The sequence below is a fragment of the Ammodytes marinus genome (assembly GCF_949987685.1).
Source record: "Ammodytes marinus genome assembly, chromosome: 19".
NCBI classification, from domain to species: Eukaryota; Metazoa; Chordata; class Actinopteri; order Uranoscopiformes; family Ammodytidae; genus Ammodytes; species Ammodytes marinus.
In genome coordinates, this window is record NC_137223.1 from 15,702,521 (window position 1) to 15,729,845 (window position 27,325).

At 41.6% G+C, this 27,325-nt stretch overlaps 2 protein-coding genes across 2 annotated transcripts; one reads left to right on the plus strand and one right to left on the minus strand.

Moving 5' to 3' along the window:
• Positions 1–837: 837 nt before the first annotated feature.
• On the minus strand, positions 838–16,481 carry tmem200a (transmembrane protein 200A). The gene is made up of 5 exons (XM_080047745.1): positions 15,773–16,481; positions 5,474–5,611; positions 4,971–5,254; positions 4,576–4,739; positions 838–3,576 (listed from the first exon to the last, which is right to left on the minus strand). The coding sequence occupies exons 2-5, from the start codon at positions 5,602–5,604 to the stop codon at positions 2,476–2,478; spliced, it is 1,680 nt and encodes a 559-aa protein (XP_079903871.1). The 5' UTR covers positions 5,605–5,611; positions 15,773–16,481; the 3' UTR covers positions 838–2,475.
• A 6,833-nt stretch (positions 16,482–23,314) lies between these two features.
• On the plus strand, positions 23,315–27,005 carry tmem244 (transmembrane protein 244; the record flags this gene model as incomplete). Its single annotated transcript, XM_080048339.1, has 6 exons — positions 23,315–23,407; positions 25,544–25,629; positions 25,792–25,868; positions 26,164–26,289; positions 26,559–26,609; positions 26,908–27,005. The coding sequence occupies 6 exons, from the start codon at positions 23,315–23,317 to the stop codon at positions 27,003–27,005; spliced, it is 531 nt and encodes a 176-aa protein (XP_079904465.1).
• Positions 27,006–27,325: the final 320 nt, after the last annotated feature.

A 27,325-nucleotide genomic window follows, 5' to 3' on the forward strand; every position in this document is an offset into this window, starting at 1 on the left:
TTAATTTCAGAAAAATTAAATTGGGTTTTGGATCCACGGTCTGTCGAAGCATAAAGGATTACCAAGAAACAGCACTTGCATTTAGACTAAGTGAATTTATTTCAAACCACACAGTAAAATTGATTTAGTTGCTTTAATTACTCTGGCATCTGTCTTTAGGGGAGATGCACTTAGCAACCAAATTGTAGTTACATGAAGTTATGGATCCCATTTGGCTTGTTGTGCTCCTCCAAGACTTGTTTTGGATTAAACTTGAAGCTCTGTAAATTCATGATAATGTAGGTTTGTTATTATATGATGGTCAGTGGACCATAGAAGAGTCACAAAGTCAATTGTGTATCCTTGTTTCCCGTCAACATGATGCTGCAACATTATGTGATGTAAAACGACAACACTTAGTTAACTGCAACACTATTTTTCCAAAAACTGTTTATCCTTTAATTCAATATTTATTTCAAGTACATACAGCACATATGCATGTGAGTATGCAAGTTTGTCTCTCTAGGTGTGTGTGTGTGTGGTGTTCCCACAGAGCAGAACTGCAGAACATATGATAATTGATGATGACTCAACCAGACCTTTGATTATTTAATATTCAGGAGACAAAGAGAGGAGGACGATGAAATAGAGAGAGGAAGAAGTGGTGTATTTTGGAAGTTGTGTTAGTGTGTGGAGACAGACTGTGTGTGTGTGCGTGCCTGTGTTTGCGTGTCTGTTCATGTACAAGAAGATGCTGTTTCTTTCGTAATGCACACTGAGGTGCTTTCCTATTGTTTAAAAACACTCATTAGGACAAAACATTTTTCAGTGAAAATACAGTTTATTTTGAGAGGGAGGACAAATTTGGACATTTACTCAACACACTGTTGGGAACCAACTAATGAAGCTCTCTGTCTTTTCAAACACACAGGGGGTGTTGATGTTCTATTGTTCTCGTGTGTTGCATTAAAATTAGGACAGAAGGTGTTTTAACTATTAAGAAGGTGTTCCAAATGAAAATTGTAGGAAGCTGACAAACCAAACCTGAAACAGATAGTGAGCAATATGGAGACATGTTTTGTAAATGAGAAAAGACTGTTGTTGTTGTTTTTGTGCAAAAGATTGCTGTATGGTTCAGTGTGACTGGCTGCTCTGTCTATGATGTTAGGCACCGTAAGTCTGTTCCTGCTTTATGCAAGATTTGATTGGCTGTATTTTGATTTGATGGAATTACCTTATACCTCTGAGCCTATAAGGTTATCTAATACTGAATAGGTGTGTGTATATTTCTACAAAATTATGAATAATAGATTATAACCTGAGTGAAGTAATTTCTGCTCCTAAAATATAAACCTTTAGCAGAGCTATAGACGGTAGTATTCAGTAGCAGATGTAAAAAACTGGGAAAAGGCAGCAATATTGTGAGTGCAGGGCAACATGGACTCTTATCTAACTCACATCGACGCTGTAGCGTATGACATAGTAACTGGCTTTGTTTGACTTTGCTTTTTTTTCTCTACATCTGCGACGGACACACAAACATACCATAGACCACCTTCAAAACAAATACTTTAACACTAATGTCTATATTTCTGTGTTGGACTTTCTTATATAGGTTGACACCAATAGGTTGACACCAAGGCTTACCGAGTTACAGGCTGATTCTGGATGAGTTAAGTTTTCACATCTGTTTTTGTGTCAACACCGCTAGATTTATTTGAAAAAGATCTTTATCAGCCTCAGTCTCTCTACATGACCATACTGAGCACCTTGTAACTGTCACCGAAGCAACCATCATTAATATCACTTCTGTATTATTGTATTGAAGCTTCTCCTCTCCTGATACTAAACTGGTCTGGCTCATTTCTCAGGTTTTGCTCTATCTTGTTCTAAAAGATTTCCTTTGCGTCACCGCTACACACACTGTGGAGAAACCTTGCTCAAAGCGCCTCCTGTGTGTCCTTGATTTCACCAGTAGCTGCTGGATATGAAACCGTGTAACACTTTAAGAAAAGCAATTTTCAAAACCTGGTGTAATGAAACCGTATCAATTGAAAAGCGATGTCTCAGGTTTGAGGTCCTTTAAAAACTTTACTAGAACAATTTTTTTGTAACTATCCATGTAATGTGATTTATTTGTATTCATCCTTGAAGGGATAACCTCTTTTCCCTTGCCAGCCTCAACAGAGGTCAGGGTCAACTGCAGTACAGCACCCCTGGACCTTGAGCAATAGGCCTTTAGTGTCTTGCTGACATGAGGCCTGAACCTTTTGACAGCAGAAGATGGTCCATTACTCGCTACTCTCCAGCCTACCGCTCAATACAGAGTCTTTGAAAAAGCACATTTTGAGTTGTGTCTCACAAAGGGTACAGCTGGTTAAACTCATCAGTGTCCCCCTTGACGCGAACACGCTGTAGGACACACACTGTCTGGAGAGCAATTCCCAGAACATGAAAGAAATGTCTTCTAACTTTTCATTCAGTTTTTTTTTTTGTTCAAAACCGAGTCTCAGAGCTGCCTCTCTTCATGGCGCTGCTGTTGAACTCGTCGTGTTCGAAACTCAGGTTGTTATGAGACCTGGATATCATCAGGAGCTTCTCCCTCTTACTGAAGTCACGCCTCGCCGCCGCCGATGACACCTCCAACAGCCGCCCCCCTTGCTCCTCCCTGTCCTCCAGCCGAGTGTAGCCTTTGCTGCTCTTGACGCTGCTGCTGCTTCGGCTGCTGTTGCTGCGGTCCAGACGGGGCCAGCTGGGATGCTTGCGTTGCTCGGGCCGCACGCTGAGCATGCTGGGACGGCGCTCCAGGTCCAGGGACTTGGAGTGGCTACTGAGCATGTGCAGAGAGGAGTTGGAGCCGAAGCCCGTCCTGGCCGCTCCCGGGGATAGCCAGCAGCCCGAGGTGGAGGGGAGGAGGACGGGGGAGAGGGAGCCAGTGGAGGAGGCAGAGGAGCACGAGGAGGCCGAGTTACTGCGGTGTAAGCCCGGCGGTTTGGAACTAGCCTTGGCAACAGTCGCTACGGGAACCACCAGGGACTCCATGGAGCTCAGAGGCTGCAACCTCTCTGGGTTTATCCCCTCCCCCCCTCCTCCCCCTCCCCCTCCTCCTCCACTCTGCTCCTCAGTGATGGCCTCCATCTCCGGCTCGTCGATGACACAGTTGTTGATTTTGATGACGGGCAGCGTGAAGGCGGAGAGGGAGGAGGAGACGATGGAGCGCGCGTGGTGCCCTCCCTTCTCCCCGTCTGCCTCCACCGACCACTGGCGGCGCACTGAGTCCTGGTGAGTCAAGCCCATCCCCATCCCGGGGCCCCTGTAGAGTGGAGCCAGGAGCCCCGAAAAGCTACAATCCAACTTGGCCTGCCCCACGTGTCTGTGAAAGTCCTCGTCGCCCAACAGCCCCTCCTCCTCCTCCTCCGTAGAGCCCACGGGCCGAGAGGGGAAGGCCAGGAAGGAATTGCTGCCCAACCGTCCAGCGTTAAGATCCCCGACATCTCTCGAATAGGTGCTGTTGCGGTGCTGCTGATGTTTTTGCTCTCTCTGCCGGAGCCGATGGATGTCAATGACCGTGGAGTACATGTCTCTCATATGGATTATCTAGTGCAGAAGAGCAATATAGTATTACCAGAAAGCAGAAGTGTTCATTTTCAGATTTCTTGAACATACAGTATGTTCAGATTTCCGTTTTTGACATAATTCTGTTCAATAGTTTTACGTTTTGTGTTTGTTGCACTTGATGTTTGTGACCTTGGAATACACGTTTCACACATGGATTACCTTACAGGGAGGGGAAAGGGAGGAGGAGGTTTAACTGAATCAAGGAGGGGAATGAGAGGGCATAAGAGCAGAGGAAATGTGATCAGAAGAAAATTACTGAGATAAGAGTTGAAGGAGGTCGGCAGGAATATGATTTGCATGATTGTTATGTAGAGATGATGAATAAAGATGACAGCCTGCCCCCCATTATGTAGAAAAAAAAGTTATGTGTTGGGAGGGATTAATAACGGCTTCATATTGTGTTGACCTAGGGTTTGGGTTTCAAGATTTGATTATATGTTTGAAATATTTCTTCATACCATTTTCTACGGTCAATTTTCTGACTTTGGAACCTTGTGAGGCAATATAAGATCTGTTTATTTTTCCTGTCAGCTTGTTGGCTAGACACTCAAAATCTACTGGCAAGTTTTTAATTTCTCTGGCGCCATGTAGACACTGAGGATGTGTGCTCCACCATTCAGATTCAGAATCAGATTTATTGCAAGGTTGACACAAAGAAGGCATTTTGCCATGGTCCGTTGGTGCATACAATATATATTAGCAATACAAATAAACATAGAGAAGATGAGTAAAAGCAAGTCCAAGAATGTCAATAGAAAATGTATAATATAAAATATTACAAAAAAGAGAAGCGCAAATATCATTTTTTTTAAGAGAAGATTGCACAATTGTTCATGAGTGAGCAGGATGTGCATCAAGTATTCAGTTTGTATTAATGTGTGTTATTGTTACGCATTAGTCTGTGTGGGGCACTGAGGTCTTATGAGGTAGGAATGAATAAATTAAAGGGCGATTCAGCGAATTAGTGCGTGTCTTTACCTTTGTTTCTCTGTCTCTGTTTTCATGAAGAATGGCATTAGCACAGATGAAGATGAAAATCCCAATGCCCATAGTGAAAGGCCCAAACATCTTCATCCTCTCAGAGTGACGATGTTGTTCCAAGAACCGTGTCAGAGCGCCTCCTGTCTGCTTGGAGGGCGAATCTACATGCAGAACACATGGTGCATATGAGCCAGAGTTTGAGATTGTAAACTTTGTTGTGTGTTCAGAATCGGTCCAGAGATAGTTACTTTCCTGAGGTTAAGGTTAGTTTAGGTTTTTCCGGAACTTCTATAACTTCTTCCTCGTGTAATTCAATTCAAGAACAGGAACTTCTAGAACAAATTGAATGAAAGAATCTGGATAGCTTTTTCTTTTTCTCCTCATCCACTTACCTTGAACATTTTGACTCGTTCTAGAGTTAGCTACGTCCTTGTCCGTGACCACCATCTTGGCTTCATTTCCTTCACCTGTGGCAGATGTTTTAGCTGTGGTTGATCCTCCTCCAGTCTGCGCTCTGGCCGAGGGCATGGTTTGACTGTGAGGCCAGTAACCTAGCGTTGCCATGGCGATCCCTACCGCCAAGATGACCAGTCCCAGAAGGAGGAAAAACCCGGAGGTGGAGTAGAGGCGCAGCCTACCGCGTACTACCACCACATCCGTGCGTCGTTTCCGCTTTCTAAATGAAAAGTATTCAAAGGAAACAGATTTGATGACATACAATTATCACATTGTTACAGCCCCCTAAAAAAACAGATAGGGGTCCACAGTCAATGTTCGCTTTCTGTCACATTGAAACGAGCGCTAATGAATCACAGAATAAAACAAATTTACGATAACATGTCCCAGAAATCCTTCATTTATATTGAATTGATTGAAAGAGGATCAAGTGAGTCACCTAGGAGCGGCCTCAGGGGCGGGGTTTCCCAGGCCTAGTGAAGAAGGTGGTATGGTCCGGTTCTGAGAGCGGGCGGAGTCTTGGCGTTTTAGCTTAGCCAAGCCTGTTAGCACACCTGCTGCTGCAGTCATACTTAACCTGCGGACACACAGGCACAAACTATAGTTAAAAATGTCATCTCGCGTTTTGGTTTGTGCTGCTAAACTACCAGTGATTTAGAGCTGTTTCCTGCCAGTTTGATAGGTCTTGTGTACAAATAGACAAGAAGATGCAACTGAGAAAACAATTGAAAACATCAATTTGTAGAGGTACAAATACTAGTAACATTTAAACATAGTTAAGAACAGGTTGGGATGCTGTATGAATTTATGCTCTGAATGTAGAAGGTGAAATATTATTCACAGTGCAGTATAATCAAAGGATGACAGCTATTTGTCTTATTTGACCTATGCATGTCAACTCGCTAACAACGGTGACACCTAACACACTTTTATGTGGCCAGTCAGACGTTCATGATGTTTTGGAGAAATTCTATTCACAGTTTAGCAGTGATGCAGATGTAAGCACACAAAAGTGTACACTACAACCCCAGTTTGCTGCATTCTTGATGTAGCATATTTGATAGCATCAACATTTATTTGAAATGTTGCTATTCTTGTCATCATTTTAAGTTGTTGCAGTTATAAAACCGGAAAAAAAACGTACTGCAAGTGTGACATGGGGCTATTATTCAAAGGACTCATAATTTCTCTTAGACCAGCTGTTCCGATGTCTATCAATAGTTATTAAAAGAAATTGAGTTTAAAATAAACAGGTCTATTTTGAGAGCCGTCATTTGGGTTTCAATGCCTGTTAATCTGGGTTCTCATGAACAATAGCATTGTGCTGTGTAGCACTAAAATGATTATACATATTCGATGTTGAAAAACCGAGGTACAGGCCTAAATTTGACATATTCCTCTTTAGATTGAATTCTGGCAAAGTAATTTAATTGCTACAGATTAATTGAGAGTTGAGAATATAACTTTTTATACCATTCCCCTGCTCCCACACACATCATTTTTTTGGTTTTAAAATGTTCAATGCCAGGTGCAAGTTTGATATGTGTGTATGGCTGTGTAGTGAAGAGGATATAACCGATTCAACATGGAAACAAGAACACATCCATGACCTCCGTCTGTCTATTTTTTTTATGCTTTAACATGTCTCTTTTTTCTTTCAAGAACACACTATATAAATCTCGCCCGTCTATCTTCCATTCTCACCCTCAGTCTGTCGGCGAATGCATTATGGTTGTTTTTCTCCTCCCTCCTACCCTCTGATCCACTCTGATCTATTTATAATCCGTCCCTAATTTTTATTTCCACTTATTTGCTCATTGTCCTCTTCCCTTCTCCCTCACTTTTGTGTCTTCTACATATCCCCAAGCAATGCAGCCTGATTTAAGATTCAGTATCAGACAAAGCTTTTATTATTCAAAGCAACTGTGATTCTCTCACACACACACACACACAAAAAAAAACAGACGTTCTCTGCTCCTAACCTCTCTCGTTCCCTCCTTTTCACATGTTAATGTATTTTTCATGTCAATCATCTCATCATGGTAATACGGCTTTAGGACGGTCCTTTACCACAACATAACCAGGCTCTTTTCTCTGGTTTTTCCCTGCACTCCTTCTCAATCTGTTCGTCTCCATTTGACTCTCTCCTATTCACTCCTTAGTGTGCGTCAAACAGGAACCCACACAATGTGTCAAGAGCAGGGGGAGACATTACTGAAAGACCAGATGGATTAGAGTACAGGGGAAGGATAGAACAAAGAACGCAGGGAAGATAAAAAAAATATATATATATATCAAAGGGATATAAAAACACTAATGCCTTGTTTCCAGTGAGCAGCACAGTTTGGTTCGGCAGGGCATGGTAACCCTAGATCTGGCTTGCGTTTCCACTGCGGACAGTACCCCTTACTTGGTAGGCGGGGCTTATGCTGGACGCAGATAGGCTACTAGCTATGTAACTATCGTGACATCGTAGCAGCGGGACGCAGTGTAGCCCGCTGATTAATTCAACAAAAAAGGAAAACGTCACACAATAAACGAAGAGCTGCGCACCGACATTTTTCCTTAAACACAAGACTATTCACTCTTGCCAAGTTGACTAGACACAGTGGTTTAACCTGTCTCTCATACTGAAATGATTCTGTTGAACATTCAACAGACTGACAGAAATAGGTGCAGCTCAGCTTGTTTATTTTGGTACCCTTTCCAACTTTTGGCAGTGGAAATGCTAATAAATGCGTGCCGAGTTGAGCCGCACCCCTCAGGGGAAACAAGGCTTAATTTACATCAATGCACCCAGCTGGGTGCAACACTGAGCCATGACCATAAACTAAAAATGTGTACAAAGGACTGTAGATTTTTTATAAATATATAAAAAAAAATTTGGTGTGATGGGCTAGGAGAAAGAGGATAGAGAAGGCCTCACAATACAGGAGCGGATAGTACTTTTCCTGGCAATACTGACAGTATTGCCAGGAAAGTGCATCTTTAACAAGACGGGAGAAATAAACAAGCCGGGCAGAAAGAAGGAGATGCTGCCATAAATGACACACCTGCAGCCTAATGAGGAAAAACAATCCCATAGCCTACAAGGCTTTCTACAGTGGAGAATGTGTAGGACCTCTGCAGTGATCACATGAAATGACAAGTTCACTCTCACTAATGAGAAACACTCAGACAGTGGGGCTGTGCTCAGGCTCTTTCTTTCTGTGCAGAATACGCATGTAAAGAGGTCATTCAGTGAGAAATTTGCTTTTTGTTTTCTGCCTTGCCTTTCTGTTGGCGATTTTAATCACACGCTGATCCTACACAGACTGCATAATTGTTATCGTTAGGTTTTTTCCACCTCCTATTAGATTAAAATTATATAATAATGCCAAAGCCACTGCTCCGTTTTCCATTTCATTTAGCCGTTTTAGAATTAGCTACCATGTAATCACCTCAATAATGACGAGACTGCTTCCAATGTTTATCCGAGCGTTCTCACAGAAAGGGCAAGAAAACCATTAAAACAGTTTAATATAGGTCTACCTCACCCTCCAGGGAGTAAAGGTATGTGTGTTACTGGAGACATTTATACATTCGGAGACACTCTTGCATGAGTTCCAATTTAAAAACAGTTGTGTCTTTCAGAGCAGAAATTCTCCCCCCAACCCCCAACCTCGACACTGTAACGCTTCCTCTGTGACATCCCTCGGAGCATGATAACGACAAGATACCTATCTACAATCTATATGAGACATCACGTGATGCATTGTCCCTATAGCAACGACATGGGCTGCTGCAAGGTGACACATTTCTATAGCAACCACCAGCTGTGTGCACAGGAATGACAGGTACATCATTAACATTATATCATTTCGAGATAAGTACACTCAACAAAAATATAAACGCAACACTTTTGTTTTTGCTCCCATTTTTCATGAGATGGACTTAAAGATCTAAAATTCATTCCAGATACACAATTGTACCATTTCTCTCAAACATTGTTCACAAATCTGTCTAAATGTGTGATAGTGAGCACTTCTGCTTTGCTGAGATAATCCATCCCACCTCACAGGTGTGCCACATCGAGATGCTGATCTGACATCATGATTAGTGCACAGGTTTGCCTTAGACTGTCCACAATAAAAGGCCACCCTGAAATGTGCAGTTTTGTCTCACAGCAAAATGCCACAGATGCCACAAGCATTGAGGGAGCGTGCAATTGGCATGCTGACAGCAGGAATGTCAACCAGATCTGTTGCTCGTGCATTGAATGTTCATTTCTCCACCATAAGCCGTCTCCAGCAACTTCGCACAGCCATTGAAGAGGAGTGGACCAACATTCCACAGGCCACAATTGACAATCTGATAAACTCTATGCGAAGAAGATGTGTTGCACTGCATGAGGCAAATGGTGGTCACACCAGATACTGACTGGTTCTGAGTCCCCAGACCCCCAATAAAGCAAAAAAAATGCACATTTCAGAGTGGCCTTTTATTGTGGACAGTCTAAGGCACACCTGTTCACTAATCATGATGTCAGATCAGCATCTTGATGTGGCACACCTGTGAGGTGGGATGGATTATCTCAGCAAAGCAGAAGTGCTCACTATCACACATTTAGACAGATTTGTGAACAATGTTTGAGAGAAATGGTACAATTGTGTATCTGGAATGAATTTTAGATCTATAAGTCCATCTCATGAAAAATGGGAGCAAAAACAAAAGTGTTGCGTTTATATTTTTGTTGAGTGTATATTTACCCTGTATCATTTCGATCTGTAGTTGTATTTGTTTTGTTTTCTATGTGTAGACATTGGCCAAAACACAAACCTTTATGTCACAGCACATGGTTTGGAATAATTTCACATTTCAAAGAGGTGTGATTGAGACGGGGGAGGAATGGAGGAGATTTAGCAAAGGATGCTGGGAAGTGGGACGAAATGACGAAGAGGACACGGTGAAAGGGAGCCACCAGGGATGTACAGAGAGAGTGAGAGCAACAGTTTGGCACCAAAGGGGCATTTTTATGAAGCACCCTCTCTGTGTTAATTACATCTCGATGATGCAATTTGGGTTTAAGCTTTACAAATCTCTCTTAATTCCAGACATGAGAGAAAAGGCGATGGAGAATGTGGGAGAGAAAGGCGGACAGGACAGTTTGGATGGAAGGACACAAAAAGCAGAAGATGGATAGGAGTGTGTTTGTGTGTGTGGGGAGGGAGGGAGGGAGGGATGAAAGATAGAAGAAATCAGAACCAGAAAGAGACGGCCAGAGGGAGAAGAAGGAGAAATGAGGGGGGCGCTTTGATCTAACACGTAACAAAGTCCAGACACATTTTTGGCTCCAAAAAGGGAAGCTGAAAAAAGTTAGTATTAGATGACTCATGTAACTGATCTGTATACTGACACGTCATTGAGGAAAGGCATCTCATATGGACACGCATAGTGAAAGAGGGAAAGCGGCGAGAGAGGAATGAACAAGAAGATAAAAATGGAATGCAGTAAGGGGAGAAGAATTTGCAGTTGGTCATGTGTTTTTGTTTGGGTCCTGGTAAGGTTAACTGAGGCTAAATTGCTCCAATAAAACAACTCAAGCAGCAGTTCTTTATTTATTTTTTTCTTCTTTTGCCTGGACTGGATTTAAAGGAAGCAACAGACAAAACACCCCCTGCTGCTGCACTTAAGGTCACCTGCCATTATATCCCTGAGCTGGGAGTCCAACATGGTATGACAGAAGAATACCCTTAAAATGACACTAGCGAGTAATATTTCAGTCTCACCAGCACGTCTTTGTTTTTTTCTTTGTGGAAAAATTGTGGAAAAGTTTTTTTATATATATATAGAATCGTGGACATTTTTTTTATGTTAAAGGATCATACTGGTGGTTTTGTATGTTTCAGCTCATTAACCAAACATTTTATACAATTAATAATATAACACAAATCAGTAGATAATTAATTTACCTTTTACATTTCCATGTATAATTTTTTTGCCTCCTAGGTTTTATTTTTTCAGACACAATAGATACAAAATGTGATGCATGCTGGCAGCAATGTTGTGAATCTAATGTGCCTAATAGATAGACAAACTAAAATGGAGGAGTATTCAAAACCCAGACTTATGAAAAGACCACTGTAACTACACTCAACAAAAATATAAAGGCAACACTTTTGTTTTTGCTCCCATTTTTCATGAGATGGACTTAAAGATCTAAAATTCATTCCAGATACACAATATTACCATTTATCTCAAACATTGTTCACAAATCTGTCTAAATGTGTGATAGTGAGCACTTCTGCTTTGCTGAGATAATCCATCCCACCTCACAGGTGTGCCACATCAAGATGCTGATCTGACATCATGATTAGTGCACAGGTGTGCCTTAGACTGTCCACAATAAAAGGCCACTCTGAAATGTGCATTTTTTTGCTTTATTGGGGGTCTGGGGACTCAGAACCAGTCAGTATCTGGTGTGACCACCATTTGCCTCATGCAGTGCAACACATCTTCTTCGCATAGAGTTTATCAGATTGTCAATTGTGGCCTGTGGAATGTTGGTCCACTCCTCTTCAATGGCTGTGCGAAGTTGCTGGATATTAGTGGGAAGTGGTGCACGCTGTCGTATAAACCGGTCAAGCACATCCCAAACATGCTCAATGGGTGACATGTCCGGTGAGTATGCTGGCCATGCAAGAACTGGGACATTTTCAGCTTCCAAGAATTGTGTACAGATCCTTGCAACATGGGGCCGTGCATTATCTTGCTGAAACGTGAGGTGATGTTCATGGATGTATGGCACAACAATGGGCCTCAGGATCTCATCACGGTATCTCTGTGCATTCAAAATGCCATCAATAAAATGCACCTGTGTTCTTCGTCCATAACAGATGCCTGCCCATACCATAACCCCACCACCACCATGGGCCACTCGATCCACAACATTGACATCAGCAAAGCGCTCACCCACACGACGCCACACACGCTGTCTGCCATCTGCCCTGAACAATGTAAACCGAGATTCATCTGTGAAGAGAACACCTCTCCAACGTGCCAGACGCCATCGAATGTGAGCATTTGCCCACTCAAGTCTGTTACGGCGACGAGCTGGAGTCAGGTCTAGACCCCGACGAGGACGACGAGCATGCAGTTGAGCTTCCCTGAGACAGTTTCTGAGAGTTTGTGCAGAAATTGTTGGGTTATGCAAACCAATTGTTTCAGCAGCTGTCTCAGTGGCTGGTCTCAGACGATCTTGGAGGTGAACCTGCTGGATGTGGAGGTCCTGGGCTGGTGTGGTTACACGTGGTCTGCGGTTGTGAGGCCGGTTGGATGTACTGCCATATTCTCTGAAACGCCTTTGGAGACGGCTTATGGTGGAGAAATTAACATTCAATGCACAAGCAACAGATCTGGTTGACATTCCTGCTATCAGCATGCCAATTGCACGCTCCCTCAATGCTTGTGGCATCTGTGGCATATTGCTGTGAGACAAAACTGCACATTTCAGGGTGGCCTTTTATTGTGGACAGTCTAAGGCACACCTGTGCACTAATCATGATGTCAGATCAGCATCTTGATGTGGCACACCTGTGAGGAGGGATGGATTATCTCAGCAAAGCAGAAGTGCTCACTATCACACATTTAGACAGATTTGTGAACAATGTTTGAGAGAAATGGTAATATTGTGTATCTGGAATGAATTTTAGATCTTTAAGTCCATCTCATGAAAAATGGGAGCAAAAACAAAAGTGTTGCGTTTATATTTTTGTTGAGTGTATGACCCCTGAAAGGAGATTTATCTGCTTTACTCGGCTGTACATGTCAAGGAAGGTATGACAGAGAGATGAGATGACTTGGATTACAACGCATGATGTGCCTTACATCAGGAACAGATAGGTTTTTTTATGTTTTGTTTTTAGAGCCATGTGTTCATGCGTTTCACATTTACTTTGTTGTTCCCTGAAGTGGAATGCTCCGCTTGCTTTTTTAGAGAGGTCAGAGGGCATACTGGGCTGCAGAAAGGCCCCCAGCAGCTGCTTGATCAAATGAGACGGATCTCTATTACACTTGGATCCTATAATGCCAGCTGATTGTGTTGCCTTTCTGCCCTTTACGTCCAACCAGAAAGAGTTACTAATGCAGCAAAAAGGACATTGACCCAATACTGTACAGTGCACAATTAAATGTTTGAGGAGGAACCACCATCTTGGATTGAATGAAACCAGGGGTCTGCAGTGTTGGCCGAGTGTTCATACTTTGGCTGAAATCAAACATCCATACTGTTTAACTTTATATAAGTGACATGTTCGATATATTAGTTTCCTAGTCATAATTGCAACTTGAATGCAGACTTGAAACCAGCAATTAATATAACTCTCATGTGATGTAAACATTCCATCAGCCCTCTTCTTGGGTTAAATGGAAGCAAAACCGCAGTAAAACATCAACGTGTAACACCCTGACAAGGGAGATTTAACACAGAGGAACGTGAGAAAGATGGGAATTACAGGTGGTGTAAGCAATTCTGGGGAATGTTTCTTGTTAAAATCACTTCTTGTTAAAATCACTTTTTGTCAAAATCAGTGAATATCGCTTTGTGACCCGCTATCTGTCTGTACTGTGCGCACGCACCAGTGAACTATTACTTAATAGGACACCTGTGGCATGGTTTCTGGCTGAATCAATTAGACCTCTGCATGAGCCTGATCGAGTATCCTGTCTGAAATCTATGTTCTTTTTGAAGTTTTTGTGGATTAGAAATGTGCTTCTTGTCCATTTCCTTTTATCACATGTTCCTAAGAAGGTTTGCTATCATTACAGAAGACCACAGGAGTAAGAAGACCACTGAGAAGGAAAGAGGAGAGAGAAGAAACAACATTGAGTAAAGGATGAAAACATAACAAGAGAGTGCTCATGTAGCCTGCCTACCGCTTTGCTCCTAATGACTCACGGTCAAGGGTGAGTCTTCTGTCTAGAGAATATGTCACTGTGTATTCCCACTGACCTTTTTGGCAGCACATTTTCTGATGCAAGCACTCGTGTGTCAATATTGCGCCTTCGTGTTTGTCTTTTTCCCTCGTTATTTTGATTATACACAACGTTTAGTTTTTTGTTTGTTGGTAAATCTCACATCCTTCGCACTGCATCGCTGCAGTGTCACCGCCTCCTGTGACCAATTCAGCTCTCCTCAATTAATTAGATGCGAATTGAATCATCGGATGCTCATGCCAGACGTGTGTGTGTGTGTGTGTGTGTGTGTGTGTGTGTGTGTGTGTGTGTGTGTGTGTGTGTGTGTGTGTGTGTGTGTGTGTGTGTGTGTGTGTGTGTGTGTGTGTGTGTGACTGTGTGTGTGTGAGAGAGAGCCTGGAGCAAGACACCAGTTGATTCCAGCAAAATGACTCGCTGTGTTTTCCTCACAATGCCGTCACCAACAGTCATTCCTGAGGCAGGAGCTGCCCCCATGCTGCCCTGCCCAGCAGTGCTGCCCTAACTAGAGTCCTGGGACCTTTGTGGTATTAATGTTTTGATTCCAGAGGCCCTCCCTCCACAGTTAAAGTCGAGATCATTTCAATTCCACTAATATGTTGTTGTTGTAGTTGTTCATAATCCGACAGTTCCTATTAAATTAAGTTAAAACTTGCAATCAGAATTTGTGTCTTAAGTCAGATAAACCAGAATACTTTCAACGGGTTCTCTGCGATTAAATATCAGGCGGTGCTTTGTTGGCTTGCACATCTCTCTATGACAAAGTGAAGGAACTGCTGACCTGGGGATATTTAAACAGGATTATCCATTTAGGGGATATCTGTGAAGGAGGATTAACTCGTACGTCGCCTGACTTCTTAATGATCCTCAAATAATTAAACTTTGATTATTTCTGCATAAAGTGTTTGCTGGTGAAATGTGTCTCAATCAGTGAGTTTCCCTGCTTCTGCAAACAGCTGTCAAACAGGCTTAAGGTGACAAAACCAGTGACGGTGTATACAGCATGTTATTAAACGTCTCCATCCACACAAAATATGTATTTGGTTTAGTATTCCTTCAATGTGATTTTTGACATAATGATGCACATGCAGAGTTTAACACTGGAAGGGTTGGTTCCACATTCTTCATGTTTCTTCGTGTCCGCCATGAATCTGACCTACAAACAGGATCTTGTGACATCACAACTAGAAGCCAATCATGGTTGGAGAACTTGAGCGACTGTGATGTGGAAACATTTAGCCTCCAGTGCTAATTTAAAAAATATATACTTTATGACAAAGTAAGAGTTTCTGAATTTATTTCACAAGGGAGAGGTGGGTGTAGAGGTCATTTTAAGAAAACGTATATTTCTTACCTAAGAATGTCCTAAAACATGTCTGGAATAAATGTTGCTTGAAAATGTATGACTGAAAATGGCCACTGACCCTTGACCCGGCTTTGAACGCATGACTATTGACATCATGACTTGTTTGTCTACTAGGGAAGTAAACAAACCCAGGGAAGTGACAAACCCCAACCTTGGCACAATGAACAGATCACAGTGTTCTCTCCCCCAATAGATCCATCAATCTCACAGCAACACCAAATATGATGGACAATCATTTACAAAAGTAAAGATGATCCTAGTCATATTAAATCCCCTCATTCATCAAGTATTAAACAAATCGTCATTAAATATGGATGGGAATAAAAAAAACTGTCAGCTTGGTTTGTTTCAGAGCATGTGTATTAAGAGAGTAGGAGAGGTCAAATACAGCTCAGTTCTTACCTTTGTAAACAGCCGAGTTTTCAACGTCACTGTACCATTAGGCATGCAGGGGGGTTAGGCTATAACCTGGGGGGAGGTAAACAGCCATCCTCCACTTTGAATTCTACTTCCAGTGAAATGGCATACCCGAGAAAATGAAGATGACACGAGACTGTTCTGCCCCCATGGGGGGCTTGGAAACGGCAGCACAGTCTTTACTCACAACCCAGCTCCTCCATGGAGACGATTGAATGTGATTGTTACACAGTTCCTCCTGGTGAAAGTGGGGTTGCGATCCTTCAAAGTGACTATTTCGATGACTTTAGTCAGCGCTAAACACATTTTACGCCATCTGGAGAGTAAGCGCGCCCAGGACAACGAGGGCGGTTTCACACGCTCCTCACGAATGAAGGAAAATCCTTTGACACATTGATCGCTCAGTTTGTAATTCCCCAGCGAAAAAAATATTCCATGTTTCATCGGGGGAAACACCAGAAAAGACGCGGATGTGATGTGCTCTTTGGCTGCCTGTGACGCGCAAAAACTCTCGCTATCCCGATATTCGCGTCCAAAAACTTGATTTCACGTCAAAAAAAGAGGCAAAAAGCTACAACTTCCTTGTTTTGTGTATGTTTGTGGAAAATCTCAACTTAAAGTTCGAGCGCAAAGAGAGAGGGTGACCTGTGTAAAAGTGGCTTGTTTTCATTCCTCTGAGCCAGAGAGAGACGAGGCAGCTCCATCCAATTCATTCAAAGCGCCTCTACGCTCGTGGGAATGTGAGAGAGGCTTTCACTTAGGTGTGTGTGAGAGAAAGAGAGAGAGAGAGAGAGAGATGGGGTTGTGCGCACTGGTAAGATTAAAACGTGTGTTTTTTGGAGTGTGTGCGCGTGTTTATGGAGGGAAAAAAGGCGATGTGCCATGTTCTTCCTTGTTTGGAGGGGGATCGAGGGAGAAGTCTGCCTGTAATGTGTGTATCTCTGGGGGAGCAGCAGTGGATCTGAATACAGTGCAGGCACGCAAAGCTAAATGAATACAACAGCATGTGTGTTTCTGTTTGCTGTAATATCGACATCAGTGACGTTTGCTTAAGACATGCAAATGCCCAAATGTTAGGAGTTATCATAACACACAGAGCGCTCAGTTTTTGTTCAACTTTTCAGCTTTTCAGTCTCCACACACAAAGCGAGAGACGGGGGTGGGGGTTTTCGCAAAAACAGTGCAGATGTTGGCATGCCTGTCATTTCCTGTATTTACATTCTGGAAATTATTCCATGAAAACACACCAGCCGAGGGAAAGTGAGAAGAATGTCAGGCCTAAGGACCATTATTGTTGTTCATGTGGCTGGGATTAAAGGGATGGTTCAGTTATTTTTTTAAGTGGGGTTGTTTGAGGTACATATGAATATGGCGACCAGCGCTAAAGGTCAGCCTTGTTCAGTTGCAGAGGGTGCCAGAAAAAAAAAGTCTTGCCATACTTAGCTCCAAAATTAAATATCCGTTCAACTGTATGGTAAATGTAAATTATTTCCACTGCTTTAGTTGGCCACCATGCAGGGCCGCTGCTACGCTTTTGGGTGCCCTAAGCAGAAATTGTCAGTGATGCCCCCCCCCCCCCAAAAAAACACCCAGAAGCTCGCGTCCGCAGGGCGCGAGCGGAATTTTTTTGCCCTTGCAAGATCTCTGCGACTGCTTTTTGGCACATTTGCCAGCATTTACTAACAGAAAGAACAGCTTAACTTGTGAAAAAACTGCCTTTGCAAAGGAATTGAGTGATAGGATCATAGACTGATTATGAGGTAATGGGCCCCCCACTTGTCCCTATCCAGTCAGGTACACTGAATTTTCTACACGGATACATACAATTAATGGAAAAACATATTAAGGAAGTCAGTGTTTCCCACAGGATTTTGGGGTATTGTTGGAGGGACCCTGTACCTTGTTGGGGGGTGGGTGGAATTTTTTTTACCTTTTTAAAGTAAAATGCATCAATCTGGTGCACTTTGTGAGGACATTTTAGAGACTAGAGAGATTTCAAATCCTGAGATGCAGAAGGAACATTATTTTTCAGATTTTTCTTAAACAGGTAGCACTCTTTACTCTGCAACTGTAAAAACAGTAGATTGGTCTGCAGACCCATGTTCTATGATGGAGGGGCCCATTTCAACAGATAAAGGGTGGATATGAACAATTTAGAATTCACACATATAAAGTTTATTTGTGTATGTGTGAGGGGGCCTTCAACCCCCTTAGACAGAGCTACTAATGCTGTTGTTTTTAGCTTGCTTTTGTATTTCTCCCCTACTAGTTGAGGGGCCCATGATGATTTCTATCTTAGTATTTATATTTAGGCTATTCCTTTTTGGACCCTGTTATTGACATCAGTGACTGAGCTCTTTGACTATGGAACATGAAAAGTTACTATCAGTATCTCTGGCTAAGGGCCCCCCTGAGCCCTTGGGCCCCTGGGCCTGTGCCCGGTGTGCCTGTGCAGTAATCCACCCCTGGATAGGTTACACAATTAAGAAAAAACAACGATGGGCCTGTTCATAACTAATTTATATATGTTTTGTAATGTAATGATTATCATGAACTTTAAAAAAAATAAACTATTTTGGGGGGCCCCCGGACCATCTCTTTTTCCTTTTTAATTAAAAAAAAAAAAAAAAAAAATTTTTTTTTGGGGTGCCCCCCCAGGAACTTGGTGCCCTACGCAGTCTGCGTACTCTGCGTATAGGGAGCGGCGGCCCTGCCACCATGTATTACTACTACTACACTCCTTATCTGCACTGATCACATCTCCATAATGTAACAGACAAACTATACATTTAAGTAGCTACCTAAAACAACCCCACTGCAATTCAACTGAACTATCCCTTTAAGTCGCTGAGGAATTAAATGGCCACAGAGTGAAGAGTATAGTACAGCAGAACCTGTGCACACTGAATACACATTTGTACACATCATCATTGTGTACATAGGGTTGGCCCTCGGGGTTGCCATGCTCGACCTTAAACCGGGCCTGTGACATGACTGACCTTAACTCTCATTACACCACCCACGATGCAACACACCACGCTAAAAATAACAGTTATGGCTCCTCGAGAAACTCCTGTGGTGACAAATCTGGAGCCCGTAAGAGCACAGAGAACCCTCCCCCTGCTGACACACAGACCCCCATGCGGCCTGCTCTAAAACTCACAAGTCAAGATTCACATCAGTCATGTCCATGGTGCAGTGGGCAGCTGGTTGCTGTATTTACATTCCCTTGGAGTTAGAGATGACAACATGCCACAGACAGTATAACAGAACAGAAGAGAGACAGCGAGAGTGAGGGGAGGGAAAGGAGAGGACAAAAAAACAAAACAAAGCCTTACATTGTTGACTGTTGCATTTTTTGTTTACAAGCCCACTTGGAATAATGAGATTTACAAAATGTGTTGACATTTTGTATTATAGGCTACTTATTGTAAGCAGCTGTGGACGGGAGTCTGCAGCTAAGTAATTAATGGGAAACTTTAATTGACAGGGGAGTTGTTTTTGGAAAGAAAAGCTTTGTGCAAGGAGTGGAAGAGAGAATTTGCATTTTTTTTAGCATTTGTCTTTTTTTTTAAATATCTCAATTGGTCAAAGGGTGATTAACTGTTGGCTCAGTTATTGGGTAATTAGCTGGTTGAGGGAGGGACATGTAGACAAATGGTTGAGTACAGCATCTAGGAATTATTGTTTTATAGGTTAAACATTTGCTCCATAAGCATATTATAAAAAATAAACGGCTAACAGTATCCCAGAAACCCATGACGATGTCTACAGATCACGTGTTGTTCAACCGACACTTCATAGACAAGACAGATTCAATTTACAGTGACAGAAAAAAAACTCAGAAAAACAGCAATAATTATCAAGAATGACCTCTTTTTCCATTGTTTTGTTTTATTTATTTCTCCCACTTGTTATGCAAACCCATACCTCTCTCCCCTGTGTGTTTGCATGGCGTTGAAATCTGTTACACACACACACACACACACACACACACACACACACACACACACAAATGCATACAAACACACACATGCATGCTGGTTGTTAATTACAGCCTGTTTGCTCCAGCAACACGCCATGTTAACATGTAGGTCAATGAGCCTCAGTGTTCTTTTGAGCATAGCTGCCCTCTGCATGTTGAATTGATGTCTTCATATTAGAACAGTTGAATATTCTCTGCTTCTCTGGACACAACACAGATGGTTTAAAGCTCCCATATTATACACTTTTCGGTACTATTATACACCATATTATATGGTGTTAGTGGTCCCTAATAAGTTTTTCTTTAATTGTTTGCTGAAAAAAACTTTCAGATAATTTATTGTACTATGCTGATGTTCAGCTAATCTCACAATGGCCTATTTTTTAAAAAGAGCTGCAGCTCCCCTCGTAAATATACAATCTTTGAGCTGCCCCCGCCCCCTGTCCAGAAGCGAAGCCAGATACGCCTCGCCCTCGCTCTGTCAGGGCCGTGGACCAATAAGAAATAGGGGTGTGGGCTGCACAGTGGAAGCTTCTGGCTTTCCAGTTTGTGAGGTCAGAAAAGGGGAAAATTCTGACTGGAGTATATTGGGGGGAGGGGTGGGGGTTTCAGAAAGGGGGAGAGTGAGAACAGGAGAGATTGTTATTTTTTATTTTATATTTTGGCAGTCTCTAGGCACACCGTGGACCCATGGATATGTTAGAACACATTTAAAAAGTGCATTTAGCATAATATGTGACCTTTAAACCTAATCATAGGATGTAAACCGTCCCTCCAGATACAGGAGCTCTTTTTCATATTGTGTCATTCTGATATCAAAATGTACTGCAGCTGTTACTCTAATATCTAGATTAGAAAAACAACAACTTGGCTACAGGAATTACAGTTTGTTTTTATCTTCACTTGAAAGTAAAGCGCTGTTCGTGATCTGAGGTTTAGTATGGCCTCAATAATTCATAGGTGCCTTGAAAAACGTTGCACTGTTCTTGTTGTTTCTCCTCCGCCAAGCCTTTAGCTATGTTGGACTAAAAAAAACAGCTGACCTGGTTGTCCAAATCTGACAAAAACCGCCTACCAGCACCTCTTAAGATCTAAACTTCATGCTGGCCCATGACTATTTCTTGGCTGTGAACAGTCATTTCCTTAAGTAACATGGTGAATTCTTGTTTTTGCACTGATCGTTAAATTGTTATTTGTGTACTGTATACTGCCGGACCCTGTCCCCCTATTTCCTGTCCCGTAGCTTCAGATTTAGATGGGAATGCGATCAGATCTTGCAGCGAGAAGCCTAATGTGGAACTGTTCCCTATGTGCAAGCTTACTTGTGGTTGTCTGCAATAACACAGAGCAAGGAACTACTCAGTAATGCTGGAAAAAAAACATTTAAAAAAATTGCATTCAAAATCTAGAGATGTATGAATAAAAAAAAGAGATCAGTTTGATAAAAGGGAGCTTTCCAGTACTGAAATGTACCACTACACACACACACACACACACACAGGGGGGATGAATGTTTCTGATGCCTATACTTTGCTCTCCATGCAGCCCCCTCTCTCCCACTTCCGTGCTCTCCATCGCTATGGTTACAATGATGCAGGTTACCGTGGCAGCCAAGTCAACCCCACACTCGCACAAAGGCACACGTGCCGGTGCTTTGCATCACACACAGGCATACGCAGGCTGTGACGCTCAAGAGTTGAATACAGAGTTTTTTTATAGCTATTTCTGAAAGGGGGACAGGACGTTGAGCTGAGTCATTTCTGCATTCACCGCCATCCCACTATCAATTTTTCTATGTTTTTTTCCTCTTTTCTTTCTTATTTGTCTTTGCATGAGTAGATGATGCATGAACACATCCTCTCCGATCTGTTTCCATTCACCGTATCCAAGTTATTTGAGACTTGGAGCAATACTATTGATGGTACCACAACTTTTAGTATTCCAAACCTATGTGGCAGCATCAAGAAGCATCTTGTCTGCTGCTGCCAGTCTTCTGCATGTGGCCTCTTATCATGTCTTGTTCCTGTGTTGGTGATCATCATTGGTGAAATGACGCTCTTTGTGTGTGTGTGTGTGTGTGTGTGTGTGTGTGTGTGTGTGTGTGTGTGTGTGTGTGAGGCTACCACCCAGTGTTCATGTTGTGAACTACCGGACCAGATTGTAATCCTGTCTCCCGTAAGGTTTTCTTCTGAGATTTTTCTCCAAAGTTGCACTTCAAGGAAGAGACTCACTGATTCAAATTGGGGACGATCAATTTAAGATTCGCCCAAGTCACACTTTGACAATCCATATAAAGGTCATGTTCAGTTGTTTTGGTTGTATGTTGGTATCACAAGGAGCTCAGTCAATAGGTTTAGGTTTTAGAATTTAAAATAATTAAAAATGAATTGGCTGTTATTCATTTTTTATCTCTCAACAATTAGTAATGCATGTTTTTTTTCTATAACATGTTAAAAAAATAACAAAAGATGCAGATCACAATCTCCAAGAGCTCAAGGTGACATATTCAAATTCTTTATTATTGTCTTACAAAAATGTCCAAATGCAAAGATATGTAGTTCACTATCCAGTAGTAGAAAGAAAACCAGGAAATGTTGGGCATTTTGCTTGAAAATTGTCTCAATCAATCATTAGGATAAATACGCCGACGATCGGATCGGTAGGGAAAATATAAAGTCTGGTATCAAAACTATGTCAACAAGATGAAAAAAAAACTAGAGGTTATTTTGGATTCAGACTTAAGTTTTAAATGTCACTTTAGAAACATAACTAAGAATGCAATATATTATCTTGAAGACAATGCCAAAGTGTGACAGCTTCTATCTTTAGCCAACACACAGACACTTATGCATAAGTTAATTACCTGCAGCCAGGATTGCTGATTTTTCTGGTTTCCCTTGCATTGACTAACCTGAAAGAGAGCACACATTACAGCAATTTTCAAGTCTGCGCTGTCTTCCTGTCCACTTCAGAATTGATTTTAAAATCCTTGTATTGGTTTGTGAAGCTCTTAATGGTCTTGACCCTATGTATTTATCAGATTTGCTTTTAGCCTACAATGCTCTGGAACACTCCGGTCTTCTATTAGTGACCTTTTAATTATCACTAGAGTCTGAACAAAAAAGTGGCTCCTCTTTATATTTCTGTGGTCCACGTCTCTGGAACAGCCTTCCTGGAGATATTTTTTATTGTGTGTGGAGAACTTCTTATTACATTTTTTTGTATGAAAAGTTGTATACAAATAAAGTGTATTTGATTGATAAGAAAGATATGAAAATTAGTAAATAGAAAAAATAGTACTCTATAGCCCAAATCTAAATCTGTGTCCGACTATCTATCACAGATGACCAACTTCCTACTTTTGGCTTTGTGTATATGTGCACGAGTGTGTGTTCACCTTAATCCCATTTGAGGTTTACTCAGACTTCTTAGTAGTAATCCCATTTCTTCTAATCCTGCCCATGCGCAACCCCCTCCAACATGTATCACACAGTAACACTCACATGTAACCTATATTATTTAATTTAGACTAGCAGCCATTCATGTTGTTGGACTACTTCTGTCGTTGTTGTGGATTCACGCTCATAAAACGCCATGGAATCTTCTCCCCCAAGACTGCACCCAGTGATACCTGGGTAAGGACGCTTTATGAAGTGTGTGCTAGAATAGAGATTTAAGCGTTGTCTGTTGATGTGTCTATAGGGCATATCTGTGCTTCCAGTCAAGTATACTGTTTGTTTTTATAAATTTGATATATTTTTTGCAGCTTCATTGTCGGTACAGGAGACCATGACATTTTGGTTGATTATTTTTGATTGCTCAAGCATTACATGCAGTTTTGGAATGTATAACAGATCATTTATTCATTTGTAATGTTACTTGAATTATGCCATCTTTATGACAGCAATTATAATCAGAATTTAACTAAGTTGTTTATGAGGTTTATGAACTAATGTCACTTTAAAGCTCCTATGATGAATTTTAAATGTTTATGAAACAGTCAATTATGTTCCTCAGATGATTATAAATGATCTGTAACAGCAAACTAAGCCATCAGCGAAAACAACCCTATATTTTGATCGCTATTTGAACAAGTCCGATTTCCCACAAACTTAGACAAAACAATTTACGGCAGGCAGACCGGAACATCTTGTGTTTACTGAACAGTACTAAATCAAAGTCTACTTTGCTTCACCATCATCATATTACCATTATTAATCTGATGTACTCACATACAAATTCATTACCTCATTGCGATGCAGCCTGCAGTCTCTCTTTAAATCACTTCCTAAACAAAGGCATTCGCTGGTGTCATAAAAAGACTAACGCTTTTGTCAAAAGGTGCTGCTAGAATCAACAAAAGCTGAAAGTTTTGTGGAGTTATTTTTAATTGCGTTACCCTTTTTCAAGCATGCTTTTGTGTAATAGAACAATCCTTACCAGGCTTGAGGGTTGAATTGAAAATCTCAGAGCTGTTTTTTAAGTACAGTCTAGTCAGGAGCTGATAAACAAACCAGGAGCAAGCTATGGTGTCTTTTAGAGTATAAGCATAAGCTCAGCCACTGCACTGCTTTCAGACACACCCACACCCTCATGATCTGTCTGAGTACAACGAGAAAAGATTACACAATGAAAAAATGTGGGTTTAGAAATGCATAATTTATGAACAGCCTCTACTTTTAAATGTGGCTGTTTGTTTTCAACATGAAAGTTACCTGGAGAGAACCAATAAATGAGAACAGGAAGGCCTATAAATAACAGATAACCTCTAAAATACATTTTATAGTCATTAGTTTTGAAACAATTAGCGGGGTAATAGTTCAAGTCATTTATCAAGCAGCAAGACAATGTTAGTAGCATCAGCAATGCTAAAATTTTGTCTGAATGACACAAAAATAATGTTGCCGTGCTAATATTTCGCAGGTGTTAGTTTTCTAATCACAAAGACATATATAACAACATAATTCCAGTGACAACAGATCGAAATAAATGTACTCTCCTTTGTGCAGTGAAAGTTGTTCCATTCATCTGTATCACACAGCAGACGTTTGACTTGTCACTGCAGGAGAAGCACCAGTGTAACTAACAAGATTAAAGATGACCCCATTCCATTAAGGTGTGTGTGTGTGTCTGTGTGAGTAAGCCAGCGAGCCAGCGTCTGACTGGAACACAACACATTATTATAAACGTCATTAATTTCACTGTGTTTGTCAGGCCGCAAATGTCAGCTGTTAGGAAAAGGCCTTTTATTGCTCCTCTGAGGGTGTAGCTCATTTCCTGGAAGGACTGCACTTAATCATCTCTGAAAGGAGACGTAAGAAAACCACTGTCTGCTGATGTCTACTGTCATGATGCGTTATTTTTTGGGGTAGAGAAGGGAAGAAGAAAAAAAAGCTTACGTTTCTCTTGGATATTCATAGTTTTCTTTACTTTGTCATTACCTTATTTGTTGAGAGCAAACATCTGCAGATGGTCGATCAGCCAAAAGGCTTGGAATTGTATGCACTCATTGATTAATGGCTCTAATAATGGGATTGATTGTGGTGTCCTAACTAGCCAAGGATTGTAATTCAAGCTACTTTTTCCACACACAAAAATAAAATGAAGGAAAAAAGAACTAATTATTTAAACATGCTGGCAGGAAGGTGGAGTATAGACAAATTTATTATTATTCAATAAAAAATACAGCTGGCACGATGTGAAATTAAAACCCTTACCCTCTATTACTTGTCAGCAGATGTGATGTAACAGCGGTTTCTTCTTCCCCTCAGGTTGTGCTTCAGAATCTGTTGATGTGCATGGTGTGCTTCTACTCTCTGTACTACGTCGTGGTCAGTCTCTGCATCGGACTGCTCAGGTGCACTCACAAATACTATTAAAAGACCTACTGCAGTGACACAGAGTGAAGTCAGATGATAAGCCTTCAAAACCGTCCCCAAAGGACCAAGTTTATTTCAAACAGAATAAATAAGAATGGAAGTGGACCTTGCACATCTTTATCACTTTTCTGTGTCTCTAGGGTTCATGAGATCAACAGCTTGTTGGCTCCGTTCGACTACACTACACCACCGTCATGGCAGAACCCCAAATACCTAGGTGAGTGGCATCTTATGCTGCATTGTCTACTAAAGTAGTGTAGATTTTTTTAATTAAAATGTTATGCTATGTGTTGTTTGCTTGACTTTTTCACTGGATTATTCACTTATGGATGGAAGGGTAAAAAAACAAACAATGACAACAGCCTCAGAGGTCAAATGTTTGGACTTTATATGATATATGGTGTGCAATTGAATGTACATTGATTTTATAGCATAATAGAAAAGAACAAAGAGGTGAATATAAGCCATAGTGAAACTTTCACGTGTTGTTTTCTGTCTCCCTTGCCCTGCAGTTGGTGTAATTTCCACAGAAGTGACCTATGTTCTGGGAGGGCTGGTGTTTGCCTGGATCGTAGAGGAGTGGGTCTGGGATTACGCCATAACTGTCACACTGCTGCATATCGCCATGACTGTAGCAGGTACATGCACACACACACACACACACACACACTCCTGCAAAGTGGATCAATAGAGCGGAACGGCTGATAGGATTGGAGCCGCGGTTATGTAATTGGATATAGTGGATGTAGTTCAATGATGTTTGGCCACACACACACACACACACACACACACACACACACACACACACACACACACACACACACACACACACATGTTTCATGTGCAGTATGTTTTATGTACAGGTAGTTTTTTCACACTTTTACACATCGTTTCCATGTTTCCGTAGTGATGTCAGACTTCCCTTCAGCTGAGCATGAGCACTGGTGGATGGCTTTGGGTAAGATTGTTTACTCTCTCTCCACCTCTCCTTGTGCTTCCTTAAAGGTGGAATGGAGTTCATTTAGACAAAAAGTGATTTTGACAATATAGCATTCTCCAGAATCGCTCACTCCACCTTTAAATGTCTCCAGTCCCATTTTACAGAGGACTTTTTTTTATTCCACTCCGTCTATATGTATACTTGTCCCCCATTCCCAGTCTCACCACAACTCACTTTGACACATCCCTCCCTGGCCTCCAAACCTTCCTTTGATTGATCTCTTTTTCTAATTGTATTCTCCCCCGTCTCTCTGCAGGCTCGGGCTTGGTGATGATGATATTTGGAGGACAGCTCCTGGCCTATAAACTCTTCAGAAGCAACTTTGTCTATCCAGAGGAACTACAGAACTTCTAATAAACACAGCGGGGAAAGCTTGCAATGGGCTTACTGTGTGTCCTAAGGTCTAGATCAGGGGTGTCCAAACTACGGCCCGCGGGCCCGCTTTTTATTGGCCCGCGGCCGATTTTAAAAATATAATGTAATATGTCCATTTTAATTATTATTATTAATAGGCTATATATATATTTTTTTCTTCTTCTTAGTTAACCCACTAGTGCAGGGGTGTCAAAACTGATTGATTGGCCCGCGGCACACTTAAAAAATATAATGTAATATGGCCCCTTTAGATTTTAAATAATTTAAATGCATTCATTACATTACAAAGAAATCCTATA